The sequence below is a fragment of the Haliotis cracherodii genome, unplaced genomic scaffold (genome assembly GCF_022045235.1).
Source record: "Haliotis cracherodii isolate W230 unplaced genomic scaffold, xgHalCrac1.p SCAF_3, whole genome shotgun sequence".
Taxonomy (NCBI): Eukaryota; Metazoa; Mollusca; class Gastropoda; order Lepetellida; family Haliotidae; genus Haliotis; species Haliotis cracherodii.
In genome coordinates, this window is record NW_027266286.1 from 14,045,348 (window position 1) to 14,071,507 (window position 26,160).

Consider the following 26,160-nt stretch of genomic DNA (forward strand, 5'->3'; position numbering starts at 1 on the left):
CTACTTGACATGACATTTGAAACAGATCAGTAGCGGGTATAACCGCGACGTGCTCGGATGACGCTTTCCACCCTACGTCTCATGCCTCCAGTCATTCAGCCGTCTTTGAATCTCGTCCCACAGGTGCTCAATGACATTAAAATCGGGACTGAGGGCAGGCCACTGCATGGTTCTGATGCCATTCTCGCACTCGTGGTTGTGGCGACGTACCAAATGAGGTATGGCGTCAGGTCTCAAGACTTGATCAATGTACCGAGCTGCTGTGACACCATTGCCTCTACCTGGACCGATGTTCTGGAAGACCACATTGCCGACCCTCTGTGCAAGACCAATTCCACCCCACACCATGATGATCGGACCACCCTACGAGTATCTCTTAACAACACAAGCATCCGATTAACGTTCCCCTCGGCGTCGCCAGACTCTGTCTGCCATATGCTTTTGAGAGACAGTAACGACTCTCGTCTGAGAGGAGGACTCTTCTCCACTGCTGGTGTTGCCAATGCTGGTGCTGTGTTGCCCACTGAAGACGATCCCGGCGATGACGTGATGTCAGAATGGGTCCTCGGTGTGGCCTGTGTCAGTGGAGGTGTCTGCTCGTCAATCGTCGACGCACGGTGTCCGCACTAATGTGTTGCTGGTGTGTCCCCAGGCCTGTCGAGCAGTTTCCGCAGCAGTAACAAGCGATCTTGAAGATGCTGTCACACAATCTGACAATCCTGACGTCGGGTGGTGACCCTTGGTCTTCCACTACGTGGTCGGTCATCTGTAGTGTTGGTGGTCTGGTACCGTTGCTGGAGCCTGTATATGGTCCTTATGTGAACTTGAAATGCATTGGCTACATGCCGGGCGGTTTGTCCAGCTTGCACTCGTCCAAGGGTTTGGTGTCGCTTATTCCTTGTCAATCTTGGCATGTGGTAGCAATTCAATAACGAATGAATGTTATCCGATCTGGGTGGATTTTTATAGGGCAAGAAATAGGGGAAAGTATGTGCATTTCAATTTGCACATAACTCACGTGCATCGGGTTAGCATGGTCGTTGCCGTGATGCGTTTGGCCGATCGGTTTTGTTGTCATCTGCTTTGTTTTTTTATCATCAAATTTCATTTTTCCGGACATGGTAATGTTAAATTTTAGAAACTTTGACAAAAAATACCCATATATTTAAATGACAACTTTTCATGCAATGTTTCTTAGAGTTACGTTTCTTTTGCGGTTCAGTATATAAACCAGAACATCATTCCACAGGGGGAAACATAAACAGCCAACCCATAAACATTATATTTCAGGCTTTGCGTGATGGTGACAACATTTGGGGAACTATTGTGACGGGTTTGATTCAGATGGCCGCCAGGTTACGCCCATCACCCTAAGGGAAAGAACAGCAGGAACTGCTCAATGACATCTACACACGACACGGGATCGTACCGACTCAAGGAGACTATATTGAAGCTCATGGTAGGTTCGCGACATTGCTTAAAAGTAACACCTGCACTGAAAAACGAACTCATATTACTTGCCGTGTCTGAGGTATATCCTGATGTTAAATATCACCTTGATGTCTTACAACATTGTCTGCACTAACCGTGAAGTATACATTGCCACAATAGGACTCTTTGTATTGTATTGATATCAGTATGTCTTAAACAAATAACTCAATGGCATCTTTATAATAGTTCTTCATTTTATTAAAAGTACCATCTACAATGTACAAATACAAAACGAAAATGTTATGATCGTGATGTGTTTTGAAAGTAAGGCTTCACTACTCGTTGTTTTCATCAGTATGTCTTTTAACTAATAATTGAAAGATATTTAAGCATTGTTTATTGTTAAAACCCTAATGAAATGTTATGTGCATTTATAAGTTGACCCTTATTAAAAAAAGGCCAATATACATATTTTATTTAGTCGGAATCTATGTAGGAAGCCCATTTGTATTAAGTATTTGAACCAAACAATTCTGTGCACAATGTCCAATTGACATCACCAAATGCCTAATCTAAGTGTTTATCACGACCAACTCTTTAAACACATTTGTTTGAAGGGGCCATAACACAATCTGTTATTATTATGTGTTTCAGATAAAAAAAACACTGTCAATTGTAGAATAATACACAGCATTATTTTGTCATGTGAAGGGGAATACAGTGTTTCCATGGCACAGACGAATGATGCTGAAGTAGTTGCTCATCTCTTCAGGCACAGGGACGAGACTGGGAACCCCCCCAGAAGCTACAGCTCTAGGGGACCTTCTTTGAGACGTTTCCTCAGCAACGTCACATTGGTTCTGTGAAGACCACCATCGGCCATCTGGAGGCAGCAGCCTGAGTGGCTGGACTCATCAAAGTTCTGCTGATGATGAAACAGTATCGTGCCAATCCCTACACTTTGACAAGCCCAATGCAGAGATTGACTTTGATAGGTTTCAGTCTTGTTGTGTCTGTTGAAAACATAGACTGGAAAGGGGAGAAGAAAATTGCATGCATCAATTCCTTTGGGTTTGGTGGTAGCAACAGTCATGCTGTTCTGACATCTTATGCAGTGGAACGTTCGGGCGATTGTAACGAAACAGATGAAATTTTACCAGTTTGCTTTTCAGGCTCTGATTATGATACATAACACAAATCAATTTCACTCTTCTTCAAACAACATGGGGAGTTACAAAGTTTCAAAGCCATAGAATACACGTCATGTGTGTATAGGGAGCACTTTGATTTCAGAAAAGTGTTCCTTACAGGCTCCTATTTGTATTTTGTGGAATTGGTACAGCATGGGTTGGAATGCCCAAAGATCACCTGAAATGCAGCAAATGCTTTTCAGCAAAGATGCAGGAAATATATATATATATATATATATATATATATATATATATATATATATATATATATATATATATATCTCGCTTTGTAGACTGGTCTTTAATGGAGAGACTGCATGATGATTATGATGTGGAAGATCGTTTGTTCAGCCCAATCGCCATCTTTGCTTGTCAGGTGTTTCTTGCCCATCTCTGGGAATCCTGGGGGTGAAGCCTGCAGCTGTTGTAGGTCAGTCAGTCGGGGAGGTGACTGCAGCACACGTTGCTGGAATCCTGTTCCCGGATGAAGCTGTGAGGGCCATCTATCACAGAACTCGGATCCTTCCATGTGGGATGATGGTGCTTGTCCGGAATGTTGTCACTGAACAAGTAAAGACAGCCTATGAGAAGTATCAGGGTCAGGAACACAAGGTGCAAGGAACAATTATTCTTCCAGGTGCCGTGGAAGCCGAGGCTGCACTTTCCATTGCAAACGGATAGCTTTAAATGAACACAATGTAGTGAACATAGCAGTGTCTTTTAAAATGCTGTTGAACGTAAATCGGGGACACATAACAAACATTGAAATTAAGGATATCCCCAAATGTGTGATGGCAGTTGCAATTAGGAAAAGTACTACAGCTTACGCAGAAGCAGTGATTAGACAAACTCTGGATGAGGTCACATCAGACAGACTTGATGTGCTATCAATTAAAGAACGATTAACAGCTGTTAATTGCTACCCACAACTAGTCATGCCAAAGACCTGTGTCCAAACATCATTTGTGATGGAAATGAAGTACCTAACAAGTATGAAACTGGATACATGCTGAGACTTTATTGCATTTGATGATTATGTGATCAAGTTATGAAAGGCGCTGCAATACTGTACACACACCAGACGAAGAAGTATGCTGAGGCAATGAAGGCTCTTTTGTTGGCCACACAAACACAGACAGTTGTATTGTTGACACCCAATGAAATACCATCTCACCATGGAAGCCCAGTGGTCATATCTACAATACAGATAACTGCAGAGCTAGCACAAATGATTGTTCAGAAATGGCATTGTCAAGAGCTTATTGTCGGCTTCAAAAATATGATGAAAACCTCCATTTTAAAGCTGGTGAAATGTGACAGATTACACGTGAAAGTATCCATTGTGAGGTCTTTGGAAATTCTTTCATTCAATGAAATGGAGACACATATTCCAAAGTTGTACAGCTGGATTAAGGACAACAGCAGAAATGTGGATGAAATATTGCTGTGTTTCAAAACCTTGTGTGACTCTCCAGTGTCGCAGCCTCTACCAATTGACCTTACCGAACTACTCAAACCAAAGGAATGGAATATTTACAGCGATGCAAGTCTCCATACAGAACAAGTGGGTATACCAGAGGATATGCTGTTTGATAAGACTGGAATGTATCTTGTTGTTGGAGGTTTGACTGGATTGGGATGGGAATGCGTCTTGTATTTGGCTAGCAAAGGAGCAGGATTTGTTGCAATTCTCAGTAGACGTAATCCTACCGATGACAAAAAAGACATTGAACAGATATCCAAGGACTATGGATGTAGTGTGAAATCAGTGCAAGCTGATGTTCAGGATATCAGTGCTCTGAAATCAGCATTGTCGGAGTTGAAGACTAGTTTCCCTATGTTCTCATTGAAAGGGGTGTTCTTTGGGGCTGCTGTGTTTGAGGATGGACTAGTTCCGGACATGACAAGAGAGAAGTTCCACACAGCTTCTTCTCCCAAGGTTGCTGGATCCTGGAACCTGCATCTCCTGACAGAGCATCTCCCATTGCACTACTTTGTGCTGTTTTCGTCTGTAACATCGGTCTTTGGAAACGCTGGACAATCAAACTACTACTATGTCCCCCGCCATGATATTGCTGGCATATTGCTAAAAGCGGCGTAAGACCATACTCACTCACTCTTCTGCAAATCCTCCTGAAGCTGTTCCCTTCTCCCTGTAACTTTTTATGTCTCCCTGTCATATCTTCCTTCTCCCTGTAACCCCACATTTTCCTTCTCTTCTTTCTTCCTGTAACTTCAGACTCTTCTTCCTCCCTGAAAACTCCCAGTCTTCTTTCTCCCCGTAACACCAGAGTCTTCTTTCTCCCCGTCACTTCTTCCTTCTCCCTGAAATCTCTTCCTTCTGTCAAAGTAATTTGGCTAAGAACTTTGACTTGGGCTTCAGGTATATAGATCATCTGATATCATTCAATATTCATGAAAATAGCCAATTCTTTCCACTAACTTGCCCACCTGAACCAGAAATAAAGGCGATTAGATCATATTTATACATTACAAAACATACAATAAAATGTCTAAATGTCTTCAAAAGTCTTTCTCTCTCCATCCTATACAACGCAAGTCCTTATCTACGGTGGCCCATAAGGGACATGGAGTCTGTTTTTCCATATTTTGATATTTCACTTACTTTTATCGTAACCTTTTGCAAATTAAAACGATTTGTCTTACAAATATGTGATAAATCATGTATAAAAACAACCGAAACATGGAAAATGTACTTTCAAGTAGCTATTGAGTCGCTGAAATGTGATATTTTACCAGTAATGTCCCCTCTAAGCCTCTCCCATGGAACAATCAGATTCCACCTCTCGTATCACTTGCATTTGCTTCACACAAAATGGTGGAGCCCAGTCAGGACGATCTGATCGATAATCAAGATTTATATTGTGATAAAACAGGTCTCACAACGCGAAATGCATCAAATCATGTGAGCACCTTGATTAAAAACAGGTAAATATCTGCTGACAACGAGTTGGCGGTGCACATGCTTTGCAAATCCTGCAATCGAACGAAATCTGCACGACAGTTTACGAACTGGATTTTGAATTCGGTGCGAGATTTTTATTGGACTATGCATAGACTCGTTAGTCCAGCCAAATTGTAACTCCATAATACCAGCCGAGTTCGGCAAGGGTGGAAACTGGACTTTTATAGTCAGTTAACTCTCTTGCCTCGGGAAGATGGCCATATTTAAAGTACCTCACCTTATTATCTTTTCTCATGTTCTTTAACACCGTACGCTGTTTTATAGTGAGGTCGCTCGAAATTTCAACAGTTCATTTTTGAGGTTATTCCTCCTACCCAAGGCCCAGACCTTGCCCAGACCTTGTACTCATGCTCATGGGTCGAGGTTTCCTTCTCGGTCCTGTGGTGCTTGGTCCTAGTCTATGAGCAGCTGCGATGGAATCAATATTAATGGGCTTGTCCCCCGGATCCGAGTTGTTGTTCAGTCTTCCCAAATAATAACCCAAATAATATCATATTGTTCTTTCGGCTTTACTGCTCTTGCTTGTCTGTCTCCATCTCCATCTCAAACTTGTCTAATCTATCTTGCAGCTTTCTCCGTGCATAATGATCTCCCTCCGGTGACCTTTCTTCAACTTACTCCAATCTCTTCGTCACATCGTCGATATTGACTCTCATAACATCTAGCTGAGTTTCAGGCCCGCTGAGTCCGACTTAAGTTCAGTTAGGGAATCATTCACTTTACTGGTATCCGACATAAAGGCCTTTAATCTCCTTAGACAAGTTAGAAATGTCGCCCTTTTCAAATCTAATTTCTGTTAAAAATTCGTGTTGCAAGTTTTGTGATTCCTGATCCCTTCCTGTAGGTCCAGGATTTACCTATGTCACCGCTTAGGATGAGAAAGATACTGTTTACAAAAAGCCCGAGGTCAGTGTTTACCTTTTCAACACGTCCACCGATCCGCCCGGGAAGTCCGTGGAACATGCCTTCACTCGATACGTCGTACACATTGCCAGAAGTTACACCATTGTTGTAGCTCGTTTGATACACTTTTGCCGCCACCACAGATAAACTTAGTAGAATCAACATAGTACTCAATAGTCTGTATCTAAATTCAAGTTCAACTGACCATGTTGTGTTTAGGGTGTATTCACCAATATGGCTGCGTCCTCGCTTCACACAAGGTTGACGCCAAATTCATTTCAAATGTCCATTTTGTGACCGGTCGGTGCTTTGATGTCTAAGGTGGCTTCTCTTTCAGTATGGAGCGTGTGATTCGTAAATTTTAGTAGTCTCAAACTCCCACCATTGCCAATCAAGAGATCTAACTCCAACCTGTAATGAAATTCAAATATTTTTCCTGTCTCTAAGGATGTTCAGCTGATGACAAGACAATGTATTATGTGAAGGAATACAATGTTTGCATTTTTATTCCCATTTATGGATCTAATAATGTCGCAAAATAAAGTTATAGTATAACATGTGTCAGCTCAAAGAGAAAATAATGTTATGATAGGAATAGCCATCCATCCTATATAATATATTGAAATTTTGGTATTATGTTAAAGAAATGTCCTATATAACGGAGATTTTTAGTTTTGTTTTGTTGTTTCACGCCACACTCAGTAATATACCAGCTATATGACGGCAGTCTGTAAATAATCGAGCCTGGACCAGGCAATCCAGTGATTGATATCATAAGCATCGATCCACGCAATTGGGATATAAGGGAGACCGCCTCCGTGGTCTAGCAGTAGAGCGTCCGCTCGTCCCCTGCCGCGTCATACCAAAAGACGGTAAACAATGGCACTTGTCCGTACCCTGTCTGGCGCTCGGCATTAAGGGCTAAAACAAGGACTGGTCGGCTCGGAATCAGTATACTGTGTCTGAGTGGGATTTTCATGTTAAACTGCGGAATGGTATCTCAGTGTGCTAGCACTATAAATCGGCATTAGTCCGGACAAGTACAAGCAGACGCACGCACGCACGCACGCACGCACGCACGCACACACACACACGTGCATGCCGGTCGATGTACAAGTGCAATAGTGAGTGAGGTGACATTTAACGTCGCATCTGCTTTATCGCAGCCATATCTGGGACGCGACGTTAAATCCCATTTCACCTCACCTCACCTCACCTCTGAGTAATTAGATATATGCCCCATGTTATATACACAAAGAAAAATGTTAAGCACCACTCTATTTCCGAACCATGACAAATGGCAAAAGTCATGGCATGGGATGACTGACCACAGGAGCTGGGCGATACCAATGTCATCGGATAGAACAAATATTTGACAACCAGAAAACAAAAACATCATGGTTACACAGGTTCTGTTTTTGACCTCAGACAATACGGAGCTGCAGGATTAAGTAAACGAGTTATGTTTGATGTTTCATGTGAAAATGTTCCTTTAAGTCTCTACTTGACATGACATTTGAAACAGATCAGTAGCGGGTATAACCGCGACGTGCTCGGATGACGCTTTCCACCCTACGTCTCATGCCTCCAGTCATTCAGCCGTCTTTGAATCTCGTCCCACAGGTGCTCAATGACATTAAAATCGGGACTGAGGGCAGGCCACTGCATGGTTCTGATGCCATTCTCGCACTCGTGGTTGTGGCGACGTACCAAATGAGGTATGGCGTCAGGTCTCAAGACTTGATCAATGTACCGAGCTGCTGTGACACCATTGCCTCTACCTGGACCGATGTTCTGGAAGACCACATTGCCGACCCTCTGTGCAAGACCAATTCCACCCCACACCATGATGATCGGACCACCCTACGAGTATCTCTTAACAACACAAGCATCCGATTAACGTTCCCCTCGGCGTCGCCAGACTCTGTCTGCCATATGCTTTTGAGAGACAGTAACGACTCTCGTCTGAGAGGAGGACTCTTCTCCACTGCTGGTGTTGCCAATGCTGGTGCTGTGTTGCCCACTGAAGACGATCCCGGCGATGACGTGATGTCAGAATGGGTCCTCGGTGTGGCCTGTGTCAGTGGAGGTGTCTGCTCGTCAATCGTCGACGCACGGTGTCCGCACTAATGTGTTGCTGGTGTGTCCCCAGGCCTGTCGAGCAGTTTCCGCAGCAGTAACAAGCGATCTTGAAGATGCTGTCACACAATCTGACAATCCTGACGTCGGGTGGTGACCCTTGGTCTTCCACTACGTGGTCGGTCATCTGTAGTGTTGGTGGTCTGGTACCGTTGCTGGAGCCTGTATATGGTCCTTATGTGAACTTGAAATGCATTGGCTACATGCCGGGCGGTTTGTCCAGCTTGCACTCGTCCAAGGGTTTGGTGTCGCTTATTCCTTGTCAATCTTGGCATGTGGTAGCAATTCAATAACGAATGAATGTTATCCGATCTGGGTGGATTTTTATAGGGCAAGAAATAGGGGAAAGTATGTGCATTTCAATTTGCACATAACTCACGTGCATCGGGTTAGCATGGTCGTTGCCGTGATGCGTTTGGCCGATCGGTTTTGTTGTCATCTGCTTTGTTTTTTTATCATCAAATTTCATTTTTCCGGACATGGTAATGTTAAATTTTAGAAACTTTGACAAAAAATACCCATATATTTAAATGACAACTTTTCATGCAATGTTTCTTAGAGTTACGTTTCTTTTGCGGTTCAGTATATAAACCAGAACATCATTCCACAGGGGGAAACATAAACAGCCAACCCATAAACATTATATTTCAGGCTTTGCGTGATGGTGACAACATTTGGGGAACTATTGTGACGGGTTTGATTCAGATGGCCGCCAGGTTACGCCCATCACCCTAAGGGAAAGAACAGCAGGAACTGCTCAATGACATCTACACACGACACGGGATCGTACCGACTCAAGGAGACTATATTGAAGCTCATGGTAGGTTCGCGACATTGCTTAAAAGTAACACCTGCACTGAAAAACGAACTCATATTACTTGCCGTGTCTGAGGTATATCCTGATGTTAAATATCACCTTGATGTCTTACAACATTGTCTGCACTAACCGTGAAGTATACATTGCCACAATAGGACTCTTTGTATTGTATTGATATCAGTATGTCTTAAACAAATAACTCAATGGCATCTTTATAATAGTTCTTCATTTTATTAAAAGTACCATCTACAATGTACAAATACAAAACGAAAATGTTATGATCGTGATGTGTTTTGAAAGTAAGGCTTCACTACTCGTTGTTTTCATCAGTATGTCTTTTAACTAATAATTGAAAGATATTTAAGCATTGTTTATTGTTAAAACCCTAATGAAATGTTATGTGCATTTATAAGTTGACCCTTATTAAAAAAAGGCCAATATACATATTTTATTTAGTCGGAATCTATGTAGGAAGCCCATTTGTATTAAGTATTTGAACCAAACAATTCTGTGCACAATGTCCAATTGACATCACCAAATGCCTAATCTAAGTGTTTATCACGACCAACTCTTTAAACACATTTGTTTGAAGGGGCCATAACACAATCTGTTATTATTATGTGTTTCAGATAAAAAAAACACTGTCAATTGTAGAATAATACACAGCATTATTTTGTCATGTGAAGGGGAATACAGTGTTTCCATGGCACAGACGAATGATGCTGAAGTAGTTGCTCATCTCTTCAGGCACAGGGACGAGACTGGGAACCCCCCCAGAAGCTACAGCTCTAGGGGACCTTCTTTGAGACGTTTCCTCAGCAACGTCACATTGGTTCTGTGAAGACCACCATCGGCCATCTGGAGGCAGCAGCCTGAGTGGCTGGACTCATCAAAGTTCTGCTGATGATGAAACAGTATCGTGCCAATCCCTACACTTTGACAAGCCCAATGCAGAGATTGACTTTGATAGGTTTCAGTCTTGTTGTGTCTGTTGAAAACATAGACTGGAAAGGGGAGAAGAAAATTGCATGCATCAATTCCTTTGGGTTTGGTGGTAGCAACAGTCATGCTGTTCTGACATCTTATGCAGTGGAACGTTCGGGCGATTGTAACGAAACAGATGAAATTTTACCAGTTTGCTTTTCAGGCTCTGATTATGATACATAACACAAATCAATTTCACTCTTCTTCAAACAACATGGGGAGTTACAAAGTTTCAAAGCCATAGAATACACGTCATGTGTGTATAGGGAGCACTTTGATTTCAGAAAAGTGTTCCTTACAGGCTCCTATTTGTATTTTGTGGAATTGGTACAGCATGGGTTGGAATGCCCAAAGATCACCTGAAATGCAGCAAATGCTTTTCAGCAAAGATGCAGGAAATATATATATATATATATATATATATATATATATATATATATATATATATATATATATATATATATATATATATATATATATATCTCGCTTTGTAGACTGGTCTTTAATGGAGAGACTGCATGATGATTATGATGTGGAAGATCGTTTGTTCAGCCCAATCGCCATCTTTGCTTGTCAGGTGTTTCTTGCCCATCTCTGGGAATCCTGGGGGTGAAGCCTGCAGCTGTTGTAGGTCAGTCAGTCGGGGAGGTGACTGCAGCACACGTTGCTGGAATCCTGTTCCCGGATGAAGCTGTGAGGGCCATCTATCACAGAACTCGGATCCTTCCATGTGGGATGATGGTGCTTGTCCGGAATGTTGTCACTGAACAAGTAAAGACAGCCTATGAGAAGTATCAGGGTCAGGAACACAAGGTGCAAGGAACAATTATTCTTCCAGGTGCCGTGGAAGCCGAGGCTGCACTTTCCATTGCAAACGGATAGCTTTAAATGAACACAATGTAGTGAACATAGCAGTGTCTTTTAAAATGCTGTTGAACGTAAATCGGGGACACATAACAAACATTGAAATTAAGGATATCCCCAAATGTGTGATGGCAGTTGCAATCAGGAAAAGTACTACAGCTTACGCAGAAGCAGTGATTAGACAAACTCTGGATGAGGTCACATCAGACAGACTTGATGTGCTATCAATTAAAGAACGATTAACAGCTGTTAATTGCTACCCACAACTAGTCATGCCAAAGACCTGTGTCCAAACATCATTTGTGATGGAAATGAAGTACCTAACAAGTATGAAACTGGATACATGCTGAGACTTTATTGCATTTGATGATTATGTGATCAAGTTATGAAAGGCGCTGCAATACTGTACACACACCAGACGAAGAAGTATGCTGAGGCAATGAAGGCTCTTTTGTTGGCCACACAAACACAGACAGTTGTATTGTTGACACCCAATGAAATACCATCTCACCATGGAAGCCCAGTGGTCATATCTACAATACAGATAACTGCAGAGCTAGCACAAATGATTGTTCAGAAATGGCATTGTCAAGAGCTTATTGTCGGCTTCAAAAATATGATGAAAACCTCCATTTTAAAGCTGGTGAAATGTGACAGATTACACGTGAAAGTATCCATTGTGAGGTCTTTGGAAATTCTTTCATTCAATGAAATGGAGACACATATTCCAAAGTTGTACAGCTGGATTAAGGACAACAGCAGAAATGTGGATGAAATATTGCTGTGTTTCAAAACCTTGTGTGACTCTCCAGTGTCGCAGCCTCTACCAATTGACCTTACCGAACTACTCAAACCAAAGGAATGGAATATTTACAGCGATGCAAGTCTCCATACAGAACAAGTGGGTATACCAGAGGATATGCTGTTTGATAAGACTGGAATGTATCTTGTTGTTGGAGGTTTGACTGGATTGGGATGGGAATGCGTCTTGTATTTGGTTAGCAAAGGAGCAGGATTTGTTGCAATTCTCAGTAGACGTAATCCTACCGATGACAAAAAAGACATTGAACAGATATCCAAGGACTATGGATGTAGTGTGAAATCAGTGCAAGCTGATGTTCAGGATATCAGTGCTCTGAAATCAGCATTGTCGGAGTTGAAGACTAGTTTCCCTATGTTCTCATTGAAAGGGGTGTTCTTTGGGGCTGCTGTGTTTGAGGATGGACTAGTTCCGGACATGACAAGAGAGAAGTTCCACACAGCTTCTTCTCCCAAGGTTGCTGGATCCTGGAACCTGCATCTCCTGACAGAGCATCTCCCATTGCACTACTTTGTGCTGTTTTCGTCTGTAACATCGGTCTTTGGAAACGCTGGACAATCAAACTACAGGGAATGGTTTTATGGATGGCCTTGCGCATGTGCGGAATATAAATGGTCAGTGTGGACAAACTGTTAACTGGGGCCCTCTGCGAAAGGGAATGCTACAAGAGAAGAACATAAAGATTCTTGAGTCATATGGATATAAAATCATACAGAAAAAGAACATACCAGAATGTCTAAAACATGTTCTTATGTTGAACAAACCACAGTTTGTGATGTGTGGACTTCATATGACAAAGTTTGAGGAGACTCTTCAAAGAGAAAACAACCCGGATGTTGCGTCTCGTTTTTGGCTGCTTCTTTCTCCATCTACAACTTCTTCTGTGCGACCAGCTTCCCATACAACTTTGAATCTGAACGAAATGAGCAAAATCTTAAAATGTTAAAACTCGTAGAGTATGTGAAAGCTATGTTATTGAAGCAGCCATGCTGGACAGTACTTTTGTTTTTGAACAGGGAACCAGAGAACAGGGAGTTAATTTGATGAATTACATTACAAATCACGACGCAAATCATGAACGACATACATGTTCAGTTATCGCCAACAACACTGAACGTCGAAAATGCGACGGTGACCCAGATATCAAAGTATATTTATGACGAATGGAGGAAATATGTCCAACAGGAATAAAAACAAGAGATGTCCTTTCATTTCCAGTCAGCATGCATCCAGTCATGCCATCAAGTAACTACCCGATCCTTCATACAGTATTGACATCAAATAGCCACCTGGCATAGCATGCAGTCATATAATATCGTAGCTACCAACCACAGCATACACTCATGACGTCAAATTGATGACTCACACTGCATGCATTCATGCCATCACGTAGTTACCTCACACAACTGACAGTCATGTAATCAAGTAGATACTTGACATAGCATACAGTCATGCCATCTAGTAGTTACCTGTCACAAACAGACCAAACACACTTGCAATGAACTACTCAAACAATGTATTACATTGACTGGTTCACTTTATTATGGCACATAGTTGAAAGTTAGTCAGGCCTAGAACCTTTTGACCAGCCCTTGTATATAGGCAAATCACATCTTATTTTTATGAAACATTCTTTCACAAATCTATCTGTACATATCAACTGGAGTCTTATAATGTATTGTGATGACCATCACGAAGAATGTTTAAATATTAATGTATCCTCAATGTAAAATGTGTAAGTTATGACAGCATGTAAAAATTCCTAACTATTTCCCTGTTGTATTTTTGATGGTTATATGACAGTGTAAGTTTTGCAGGTATACACCAGTATATTTCTGCCAACCTCGTTTTCACGTAATTCAATGTTTCGATATTCGTTTTGGTAAGAAATCTATCAGAGGATCATAGCATGCTGTTATAGAACTTCATAACATACTGTTATCTCGTAGAATAATCATATGTCAATGCCATCATGTTATGTATATTGTTTAGGATATGTCAGTACCTCATAAGCATCGATGTCTGTCAAAACGATCTTTTTCAAGAGTTTTCTATTGACCGTAACTTTTGAAGAATTTATCGTTCTAAGCATAGTTACGCTAATTAACCATAAGATACAGATTAATCATACCTTCGTTCTTCACCAAACAGATGAAAATCCCTTAGCAGCTCGATATTTACTCATATTTGTGTGAATTTGTGATCAGGGCTGAGCAACGTGTTTTGCTGACGCCCGCCATTTTCAACTTTGTAACAACTGGTTTAGGTCGCAATGCAGTTACTGAATTTGGCTAAAGCTAAGCAATTTGAGTTATAAAACCATTTAATCGAATGAATAACGTACAGAGGAACCCAGAATCGTATTTGATGATATCTGAAGACGTGTATTAAAGTTGATGTTAATTCTGAACTGTGTGAGTGAGTGAGTGAGTGAGTTGGGTTCAACGCCGCTTTTAACACTATTCCAGTCATATCGCGGCGTGTCAGCTTAATGTGGGAGGAAAGCCCGAAGTGATGCAGGTCTCAGACATTTACCACTTCGGTGAAACCAACGAGCACGGGCATGGTGCAATATATCTGTAACCAGTCAACAAGCATATAAAAGAATTCTTATTTTCAAATTGCTCACGAGTCGACCATTTGACATGACAGCGAAGAAGATGGAACGCAATCACAAGAATTATTACTCCAGAGTGGAAAGAACTACTTCTACTTCTACCTCAGTAGTAATAGCTACATGAACCTACGCGGATGGTAATGTGTACCTACGTGGATAGTAACGTGTACCTATGTGGATAGTAACGTGTACCTACATGGATAGTAACGTGTACCTATGTGGATAGTAACGTGTACCTATGTGGATAGTAACGTGTACCTACGTGGATAGTAACATGTACCTACGTGGATAGTAACGTGTACCTATGTGGATAGTAACGTGTACCTACGTGGATAGTAACGTGTACCTACGTGGATAGTAATGTGTACCTATGTGGATAGTAACGTGTACCTACGTGGATAGTAACGTGTACCTACGCGGATAGCAACGTGTGCATACCGGTGAAGATCCGGCGTAGAATAGGTCTTCTGCAACCCAATGCATGCTTGCCGTCAAAGGCGACTTTGCTTGTCGTAAGAGGCGACTAACGAGATTAGGCTCGTCTTACTTGGTTGAAACATGTCAACGTATTCTAACTGCGTGGGTTGATGGTCATGATGTCAATTACAGGATTGTCTGGTCAAGACTTGATTATTTACAGAGTATTGCTGAGTGCAGTGTTAAAGAACAAACAAACAAACAAACAAGCAATGTGTACCTACGTATATAGTAACGTGAACGCTGTGATAAAATAGACATATCATGTGTAAATAATAGTAAGACTAATACGCAGTGTCAAACGCTATGGCTATGTGTTCTGATGTTCTGACAGCCTCTAAAGTAGACTCTGCCGTGTGCCAAATACTCTCCGGTGAGGTACTGCAAGAATGGCTGCATCGCATGTACAAAATGGAATGTACCATAACAATAACAAGATACAATGCGAACGCAGTGTTGTATTTACTTATGTTGAGATGTATCTACAAAGATCGCAACTTCACATACATCACAAGGTCACAACGTGGCTCACATTGCCTGCTGTCTTCCTGATGCAAATCATTTCGAGGAATTGTGCGTTCATACTGGGTAATGTCGTGACACAAACCACTACAAAATAAATTAGAAAAATCATGCAGAAAAATCTGGTACGCGATAGACATAAATAGCCTTCGTATTGATTTCTTTGGTGTCACATTTAAAGGAAAAACCGGTTTTGATTCGTCCACTGACTGCCTTGTTCTTGGAAATTGATTACATCGAAAATCATAAAAAAGTTATATGGAATAACATCATTGATTATGTGACTGTTGATTGTGGTATGCTGGCATGACACCAGTGAGGTTATACCTGGAATAGTTGCCGACTTTCTGACAGGCCAAAGATAGGTCACCTGTAAATCTTATTGGCTCTCTAAACACCCAGCCACATGGATCATATGACAAGAAGACGGCAAGGATCACCCACGCACAAAATATCTCGAGAATGTGTCGCTTATCACCAACGGAAATTAGAAGCCAAAACGTGACCTAAGGGTGACGGGGTTTCGATTTTATCACTCGAATTTATAGATTTCTCGCGTTCCCTGATTACGCAACTCTGCACAGCGTATTGTGGCGCCGTAGACGACTGGGTCACTCGTGCCCTTCACTGACAAAGAAATACATTGCCATGTCTCTCATTAATCTTTTCCCGCTGCCAAAATGTGTTAACAGATGTTTATAGGCTTTCATAAAAATGGGCCTGCTCAGTTTGTAATCACATTCTTTTGAACACTGAAATGCAGATTTTGCTGGTATAAAATATAAGTACCCTATGTTGGTTTCGAAAGGATTTTATCGGACTTGTGTTGAATCGTCAATTATACAATAACCGTATGCATATCTCGATTTTGATTAGTTATCTGTTAATTTGCAATTTTATCCTTTGTGAAAATAGACCGCCTCCGTGGTCCAGTGGTAGAACGTCCGCCCGGACAGCGGGAGGTCCGGGGTTCGACCCCGGCCGCGTGATACCAAAAGACTTTAAAATATGGTACTTGTTGTTACTCTGTATGGCGCCCGGCATTAAGGGGCTAAAACAAGGACTGGTCGGCTCGGAGTCAGTATACTGTGTCTGAGTGGGGTATTCATGTTAAACTGCGGCAAGGTACATGTATCTCAGTGAGCTAGCACTATAAATCGGCATTAGTCCGGACTAGTACAAGCAGCCATACACACACGTGCATGCACGTCGCTATATAAATGCAATAATCTTGGACGCGACGTTAAACCCAATTTCACCTCACCTCACCTTTGTGATGATAAAGAGCTATTGCTTTCGTTTATCACTGCGGTCTGTTAGTGACTAAATCTGGGGCAGACAAACCAGTTATTATACAGTACGATAACATGCATGGACCTAAATCACCCAACCTGACCACTTGATTCATTGAGTCGCCTCTTACCACATACATAGGTAACAGGGACATATTTTAATATTCGTTAAACCATTTCTCTTATCAGCACAGTGTAACCTCGGACTCTGCATCAAAACAATAAAGAGCGAACAATGTCATTGATGATTCTTACTTACCAGGAAAAGTATAAAATTATTGACAGCATTAAATTATTGGCTATGTTTGGGATAATCAGTGTATTGGTAGTATTTAATTATTTTTATCAGAATTAATGGTAAGAGCAAAATGTATTTATCAGCAAGAATGGCATGCATCTTTGTCACATGGTGCAAAAACATTCAATTACTTTATGTAAAAATCTATAGCGTTTCAAGAGTATTATATTAAGTATATTTCTATCCACAAATTTCATGTAGCTTTAGCTAAGTTTAGACGTAGTTCTCACGAACTAAAAATTGAGACTGGCAGATATGCAAATGTTCCCAGAAGCGAAAGGTTCTGCAATGTTTGTAAAAAAAGGTTTTGTTGAGGATGAGTATCATTTCTTATTTGTATGCAAGGTGTATGCCCAATAGCGTGAACAGTATATTCCAAGAAACTTCTATGTATTTCCCGCATTACATAAAAGCCAACGTCTTGATATCATAAGAAATTTGGATATGTTTATTAATAAGTCTATGTAATTAAGGACAATTGTAATTACAACAATGGCTGCTATACAGCTGCCGTAACACGGGCCGATGACCTACGTAACCTTGCTGACTAAACAACAACAACAAGATTAATGCAGGCTTACGAGTGATCAAAAAGTTCATGTGCTTGATAAGAGAACTTAAGAGGAAAAGGCAGGGATACTCGTCGCCTCTCACGCAAGGCACATGACAAGGAAATCGGCCTAATTATCATATTACTGGCGATAAAGTCATGTGTGGCGGCAAAGGTCCCAGTGTTTGTCATTAATTCCTCAAGATTATGTTACCCCACCACTGCTTTTATTGTACAAGTAGTACGCAGGTATCTAAAATTGCATTGATATATATGGAATGACCCCCCCCCCCCCCCCCCCCCCCCAACACACACACACTCACACTCACACATGTTGCTGGAATATTGTCAAAAGCGGCGTAAAACCATACTCACTCACTCACTTACTATATCTACGCCAAGCCAACCCATGTATTCCCATGCGCGCACGCACGCACGCATGCACGCACGCACGCACGCACGCACGCACGCACACACACACAGAGTATAATTTGATATCGTTCTCTAATGATCAAATAGCCGATTCCCTCTCACTCACTCACCTGAACTAGAAATGAAAGAGACCAATGAAACTCATCTGTTTCATATTTAAATCAATGGATACAAATTCAAAGAGACAAAAGCTATTCACAAGTCTGTATGACAAGAGGGGTGTCTTCAACCTTCCCTACATGTCGAGCAATATGCAACCTTTGTTGTCTACATTTCACAGCTTTTGAGGTTCAATCGGGTCTTCTCTTTCTACGAATTTATCAAAGAACGTCATACGACTCATCCTCAAAAGTTGTTTGATCAAGGTTTAAGCTTTCGAGTTTTTTTTTAAGTTTAAAACATCTTATGGTAGATATATGAAGAACATTTCCAAATTTGACCGATGCTATTCCCTATTTTGCGTGAAGATGAAGAATTGGCGTGCATTTGCATGTGTTTGTCACGGGCGTTACCGTTGGGAAAGGATACACTCACTTTCTCACTTTCTCACTTTCTCACTCTCTCACTTTCTCACCCTCACAAAGACCTAGTGCCATCACTATAGTGATTCATAAACATATGCTTATGAATTAGTCGGAAAATGGTTTTTTGTTTTGACTAGAGACTTCCTATGATTATGGAAATTGTTTTGTTTTGTGGATGTTTGTATGAATCGATGAAGTGTCAAGAATATAACAAAGATAACAGACTGGTTTATTCATATATCACAGTAGGGAAGGCAATACATCACAAAGAAAGTCATCCACATAGCATTAAATAATCAATGGTCCCAGTGTTGTAGTTATACAGACACCAGATCAATAATTGGTGGTAGTGTATGACAGTTTGGCAGGTACTTTTTTACAATGTCCATCTCTGGCAGATGAACAAAAAACCTTCTTCCTGTTACACATGTTACCAAACTGTGAACCGTTTTCATGATGATTATATGGTTTATGTACATGGACAGATGTACTACGGAATCAACATAGAGAAATAAAATGGGCACACTAACAGTTAAACACACATAAGTAGATGACCAAACTATCTGAATGAATATTGGGACAGTAGAAACCTAATTGGTATAAATGTCATATTATTTGCAAATCACAGCACACCAACAGTAACATATTTCAGAACAGAGAGTATGTACTCTTTCTCAGTATTGCTGAGGTTAATACGTACATGCTATTTCTTTCTCAAATACTAGTATTGTGGATTTACATCTCATTGGATTTGACAGAAATATTCTAGTTTAGGTATCTGTGTGTTGAGAGGGAGGACAATGAATATTTAGGTGTATGTCTTTTATTTTTGTGTATGTGTTTAATTTTGTAAAATTCTCAATTCTGAAACGAACACATGTAATAATGGTGCTTATTACCAGTGGTCTTTGTTACATGTCGTCTATAGGAGGTGAGCTTGCAAGACTTATGACAGAGTTGGTTATATGCCTGTTAGATCGGAATATGGCCCAGATGACACGACGACACACATCTTGAGTCAAGGTTAGGAACTCGAATCTCAACGAGGGTAATCTGGGGGAGGTGACGGTGGACGTGAGCTTGCAGGACCTATGATAGATTTGGTTATATGCCTCTTAGATCGGAATATGGCCCAGATGACACAACGACACACATCTTGCGTCAAGGTTAGGAACTCGAATCTTAACGAGGGTAATCTGGGGGAGGTGACGGTGGACGTGAGCTTGCAGGACTTATGATAGAGTTGGTGACATGCCTGTTAGATCGGAATATGGCCCAGATTACACAACGACACACATCTTGCGTCAAGGTTAGGAACTCGAATCTCAACGAGGGTAATCTGGGGGAGGTGACGGTGGACGTGAGCTTGCAGGACTTACGAAAGTTTTGGTTACAGGGCCAAGGATGGACAATATAACAGGGAGGAGGAACACAGCATGCAGCATGCCGAACAGGATCACTGTGAACATGATCTTGAAGAAGGAGTTGAAGATGTAGGACTTTGAGAACACCAGCACAAGAATGCCCAGAAAGGATGACATTCCACCGTTTAATATGGGACCAGCTGCATGGACAATGGAAGATTCGGTTTTCTCTCTCCTGTTTCTTCCTTCTCCAATCATATAGGCAGAGCACACGTGCACACTGAAGTCCACCGAGAAGCCGACAGACATGATGAGATGGATCATTGTCACTGAGCTCAGACTGAGTCCCCAGATATAAAGGAACCCGAAGATGCCAACGAGGATAGAAACGATGTTCAGGACGACAAGGAAAACCAGAAGAGGATGAGGAAGGAAGATGCAGGTGACCACAGTCATGACGACCAGTGCCACGCCCACAGTTTGTAGTGTATTGGGAAGGATAGCAACATACTGCTCAAAGAAGATATAGGCTGGGTGGAAGGTGTAGACAGAGAGAGGTGAGTTGTCAGCCAGAGCTCGCATTCGAACCATAACATCAGCTTGAGCGTTGGATTCTTTAATATTTGTTGATAAAAGATAACATCGGGAAGCTTTGATGTCAGTATCAGTTGAGTCAAATACAACATCGTTATCAAATAATGTGGTTGTTGTAAAAAATGTTTTCAATCCCGATACAAAAGCTGTGGTGCTGCTGTTATCATAAACAGTTGTTGCTTTATAAGAATCGAACCAGCAAATCAACGAATTCTCATCTACTCCAGAGTCTGTTTTTGAACTATTGATCAGAGACTCGATATTATCTACAGTATTCTTGTCTGTGTAATTTGTGGTTGGACCAAATACAAACGGGACAGGGAAAACACTTGAGAAGTGTGCATCATATATCTCACTATAGGAATGATAGTATGAATCTGTGGAGACCAGGTTCTTCAGAATCAAACCTTGTTTGAAGTTCAATGTTCCCCATATTGACACTCCGAGGTAGGCCAAGAATAGGACAATCACAATTACCTTCCCCCACACACTCAGTAACATTCGTGGCAGGTACTTTCGTGGCAGTGTCTCAAAGAATCGTTCATCCTGACCCCTCTCTGTTGGTGGTGAGCCTCCACAGCAGTACACTCTGCAAGTGGAGGCGCCATCTTTCCTGAATTCGTCTCTGGATTGGGTTTTGAGGCAGGTCATGCAGTGTCTGTTACTGTCAACCCGACGGCCATGTATGGCAAGGCAGGGGGAGAAGAGGAGGCACTGGTACAGGTAGCAGAAGATGACGGCCACTCCTGTGAACGAGAAGAATATATAAATCAACAACAGGTTAGTTTTCAGGGTGACACGAATGGACTACAAGGGAGAAGAGAACCTGCGCTTTTGGTGAGATTGCTAAAATGCTGCCCAGAGAATTTACGAATTTGTGAAATTATGAAATGAACAGAAAGCTACAAAACCATTTTGATAACGATAAGAAAGACGATATTAAAAGAAGAATGCATGGTACGATTCCGACGATACACCATCAACCTGAACACAAAGAATGTACAACACACACTGGAGGGGAGAAAATAACCTGCTCAGAAAGGTCCATTAATCTGAACATACTCTATGAAAACCACTAACCTGTATAGAGACTGATGGTAATTGGCATCTTAATTGAAGCCAGGTAGGTGTAACTGGTTTGGGGCTAAAATACATCATACTAACCTGTGTATACACAGAAGTTCCTCACACTGAGAAACACAGAAGACACGCCAGTTAAGAAGGCCAGAAGATCAGTGAGGGACGTGATGGTGATACCGATACCCGCTGAGGCAAAGGTCATTCCCATCCTACTGGCGACGGACTTGTCTCGGTGAGGGTAGGTCTCCGCCCAGCTTGACATCAACAGGAACATGTCGTCCACACCGATACCTTCATCAACAAGAGGATGTGAGTAATGATTTGTTTCACAGCATGGGAGATCCAAAGTGCGACTATATCACTGGTGTGGCACGGATACTTAAATAAAATATATCTGACCATTAACCTCTTGTCTGTATTCTGTAACTCTATTATCAAACTATTTCAACGTACCTATGATCAGAAATGGTGTTACACCGACGATATTGACAAACTTTACACCACAAAGGCTGACAAGTCCAAACGATGACATGATGCCAAATCCAGCTGCCATAACGCCTGCCCATGATGCCCACGTCCTCGATGACACCACATCACCTCCGGCGACGACAGTGGCATACGTGATCATCAACGTGAAGGTTATAGAGAAGAACACGATGTCTCCGTTTGTGTTTTTGTTCAACTCTGTGTCTAGTGAATGGGAGGCAGCATAGTTTATCCTTGTAGATGTTGTGTTTAAACTTGCTGCTCTCTTCAGGAACGCTTCTTCCCACGCTCTTGCTTTTGCCTTGTTAACCGTTGAGTCCATTCGTAAATTAAACGTGACACTCAGGTACTTTGCTGATACCACTGTTCCACCTGAATGATTAACTTGTCCAAGAAATGCTGATATGTCTATGTTATTCCAGTTTGGGTAGGTGATTCCACCAGCCAGATAAGCATTATATACAGCATCTGTTGTGAGAAACTCTCCTGAAGCAAAACAACTCCCGTTTTGTCGAGCACAAATATCATCATACTTGAACACCTTCCCATCATATGTAATACTGATATCTTTTATTGTGCTTATATGGTTCCGTATTTCTTGCATGGATGCATTGGACAGTACATTTACACCTGTCGAGCTGCTCACTACAAGTCGGCCATACATGTCAAGTGCCGTAAGTGCATATCCGCGGTAGTTGCTCCCTGTGGCGTCTGGGAACGTGGCCTGGTACTGAACTCTGTCTTGTGATGCTCTGCTGTTAATGGGCGTGTACAGTGTCTCTGTGTCAGTCTCGTTGGACAATGTTATCATACCACAGCTGAGACAAAGGGTTACTGAAAGTGAGGCTATAATCAGTACAACTGGGTAGGTTCCAATGAAAACACCGATCTTTCTGAAAATCCTCTGGAAGAAGCCAGACACAGCCTCGAAGCATCTATTCAGGCAGCCCATCCTGGACTATTCATTTGCCGTTACATCTGAAAAAGATTAAATGAAATAATGTTAGAAAAGGGTACCGAACACGTATAGTGGTGACGATATCCTGTTCATACATGTTGAGTGAAATGGGGTCGAGTGAAAGATTAGTGCACTTAACGATGGGCATGTGTCAGCTTGTTCTAGTGTTCTAGAGGAATACCAGTTTTATAGTGCTGGCCCACTTAGATACCATGGCGCAGTTTAACATAGATAACCCACTCCGACACATTATACTGAGACTAAACCCAACATTCCTTGTTTTGTCCCTTTATTGTCGAACGCCAGGCAGGGTAATAACAAGTATCCATTATAAACGTCTTTTTGTATGACTCCGGACCTTCCGCTTTGCATATGTAATTATATTTGTTGTTTAATTCATGCTTGTTGGTTAACATTTTGTTAATAAAAGCGTGCGGAATACATATTTCTGGACGGTTTTTCATGTGGTCTAGTAAGGTGATATTGCTTTTGTAAATTTTATGTAAGTCTATTTTGGGTATTAAAATCGTTTCAACCATTAATTGCAAATAACCAATCACACGGTATTGTTCATAGATTTATTGTTTCATTAGTATCAGTCAGTCTGACATTCGAAGAGTTAGAAACTGAACCTGTTAAAATACCTGAATACTCTATTTATTTTGTTGATTTGTTTTGTCCGTATGGCACACACGCACACACGCACACATGCATCAGAATACCGTTTTACATTAGGATTCTTGATAAACGGAATAACAACCCGGGGTCCATCTTCAAATACTTGCCGTTATAAGAATCAACAAAACAATATGAATATATTATCTGTGAAACGAAATTTTCTGCCGTGTACATTCTATTCCTCTGTGGTACCATCTTCGAAGAGCGAGTGAGTGAGTTTGCTTTTAGCAATATTCCAGCAATATCACGGCGGGGGACACCAGAAATGGGCTTCACATATTGTACCCATGTCGGGAATCGAACCCGGGTCTTTGGCGTGACGAGCGAACGCTGTAACCACTAGGCTACCCGACCGCCCCTGAACAGCACCAAGAGATGAACAAATATTATTTGTGAATGTCAATGATATAAGCAGGTACTTTACACTGGAGCATTTATATTAATTCATCCTGGGAACAGTATATTTAACGACCATGGTAACTCCGTGAAAGCAAAAGATATGACGTCCACACAAAATGAAACCCAAACTTAGAAAACCCTTTTCCTAGTATCTATTTCACATATTCCCTTGTATCCTGGATTGTATTAACATATGCGGGGTATGGCAGGAGTACTGCTGGGCGACGTCAGGTTACCACAAACAAACACCTACTTTATATGCATATTGTGTGAGTGGCGGGTGTTACCTGTTGGCAGGACATGCTTACCCTTTTCGCGAAGCCCTGGTGTCATCACTGATTTTCAATGATCCATTCATATACTTTTCACAGCTACTTTGTCTTTTACGTCTGTTCGTGAAATGATCGCTTGGCAGATAATCGATACTGATTATTTTCTGGCGTTGAGTGGTTTATATATTTATATGTATTTTCTGTCAGATCTAAATATGTCATTATCATCGCCATCGAAGTGCAACTGCTTCCTTGTTTCTTGTCCTCGACAACCAAACAGAATTTATTACCTTAATTGTCAAACTAACCAGGAATAAAGATCATATTTCACAATATTCACATATTATTAACTTAAAAATATTATTTATTACATTTAAAAATGATATACTTGTAGATATAGGCATAAATTCACATATATGCAAAATATCTAATATTATTATTTTTAGTTTTAAGTATCTTTAAACTGGCAAAATATAATGGAAACCTCGGGCCTTAATGATACATGTCCTTGATATGTAATAGATACAGTAGCTTTTTTTTCAAGCTGAAATACATATTACCGTATTCGACGTAATAAGCGCCCCGCTCTAATACGCGCCCACGGCGATATTTGCTAATATATTGGCTAGTGATCAATCCCAATTAGCACTCCTTCAGATTGATCAACGTACACAAGACTTATTTATTCGCGTATAATACGCACTCTTGTGTTATATGCTTTCTTAATTATGGGCAATTAAATTCTGGAAAAATGTATCTGTCGCAAATAAACATTTCAGTGTATCAGCATTAACCACGAAATTTATCTTTCAACTCTCTTTTTTCCACCAAAATAATATTCTAATAAGAGCCCCCTATTTCTATTTTTGAGAGCGCCCTGGGCGCTTATTACGTCGAATGCGGTAATAAGATTGATGCTAACTGTTGGAACATATTTGTTCTGGGGTTTTAAGCAAACGCAGTCGGCTTCAAGAAAGAAAATGTTCCTAATATCCCTGAATCCAACCGTAATATGACAGCACCAGGACATTTAGACTGCTGTAGTCTCAAAAACAAGCAAACACCAAACAAGTAGATAAATAGTAAATAATTTGGAACATTGTTCGAAGTTAACGAAATAGAGGCGTTGATGCATTCGGAACACATCAAGGAAGAGAAACAAAAATATCTCGAATTTCTAAATAGTATATTTGAAATTCATATTGGAATCAGGGACAAAAGTGTTTCTCATCTATTTTGTTTCATTTAAACTTCCTTGTTATTTTAGATCGAAACACAATGAATTTTCATTGTATGATCATAGAAACTTTTGTAATGTCATTTCCAGAGTTTACCTAGAAAGAAAATATTCGTTAGAAACATACCAATCACTTGTACAACATTTTCGAGGAAATATAATGATATGAATTATTGAGTATTTCTTCAAGCCAAGGCCTTTGTTCATTTCGTTACTGAATGCATGTGATTGTAATTTGTCAGGTAC

General features: G+C 41.1%; 1 protein-coding gene and 2 pseudogenes across 1 annotated transcript; 2 read left to right on the top strand and 1 right to left on the bottom strand.

Moving 5' to 3' along the window:
• Nucleotides 1-435: 435 nt before the first annotated feature.
• On the top strand, nt 436-3,302 carry LOC139475239 (uncharacterized; annotated as a pseudogene).
• Nucleotides 3,303-11,442: 8,140 nt separating this feature from the next.
• Nucleotides 11,443-13,325, top strand: LOC139475240 (phthioceranic/hydroxyphthioceranic acid synthase-like; annotated as a pseudogene).
• A 6,821-nt stretch (nt 13,326-20,146) lies between these two features.
• On the bottom strand, nt 20,147-23,322 carry LOC139474905 (patched domain-containing protein 3-like). The gene is made up of 3 exons (XM_071258096.1): nt 22,338-23,322; nt 21,969-22,175; nt 20,147-21,550 (listed from the first exon to the last, which is right to left on the bottom strand). The coding sequence occupies exons 1-3, from the start codon at nt 23,320-23,322 to the stop codon at nt 20,172-20,174; spliced, it is 2,571 nt and encodes an 856-aa protein (XP_071114197.1). The 3' UTR covers nt 20,147-20,171.
• Nucleotides 23,323-26,160: the final 2,838 nt, after the last annotated feature.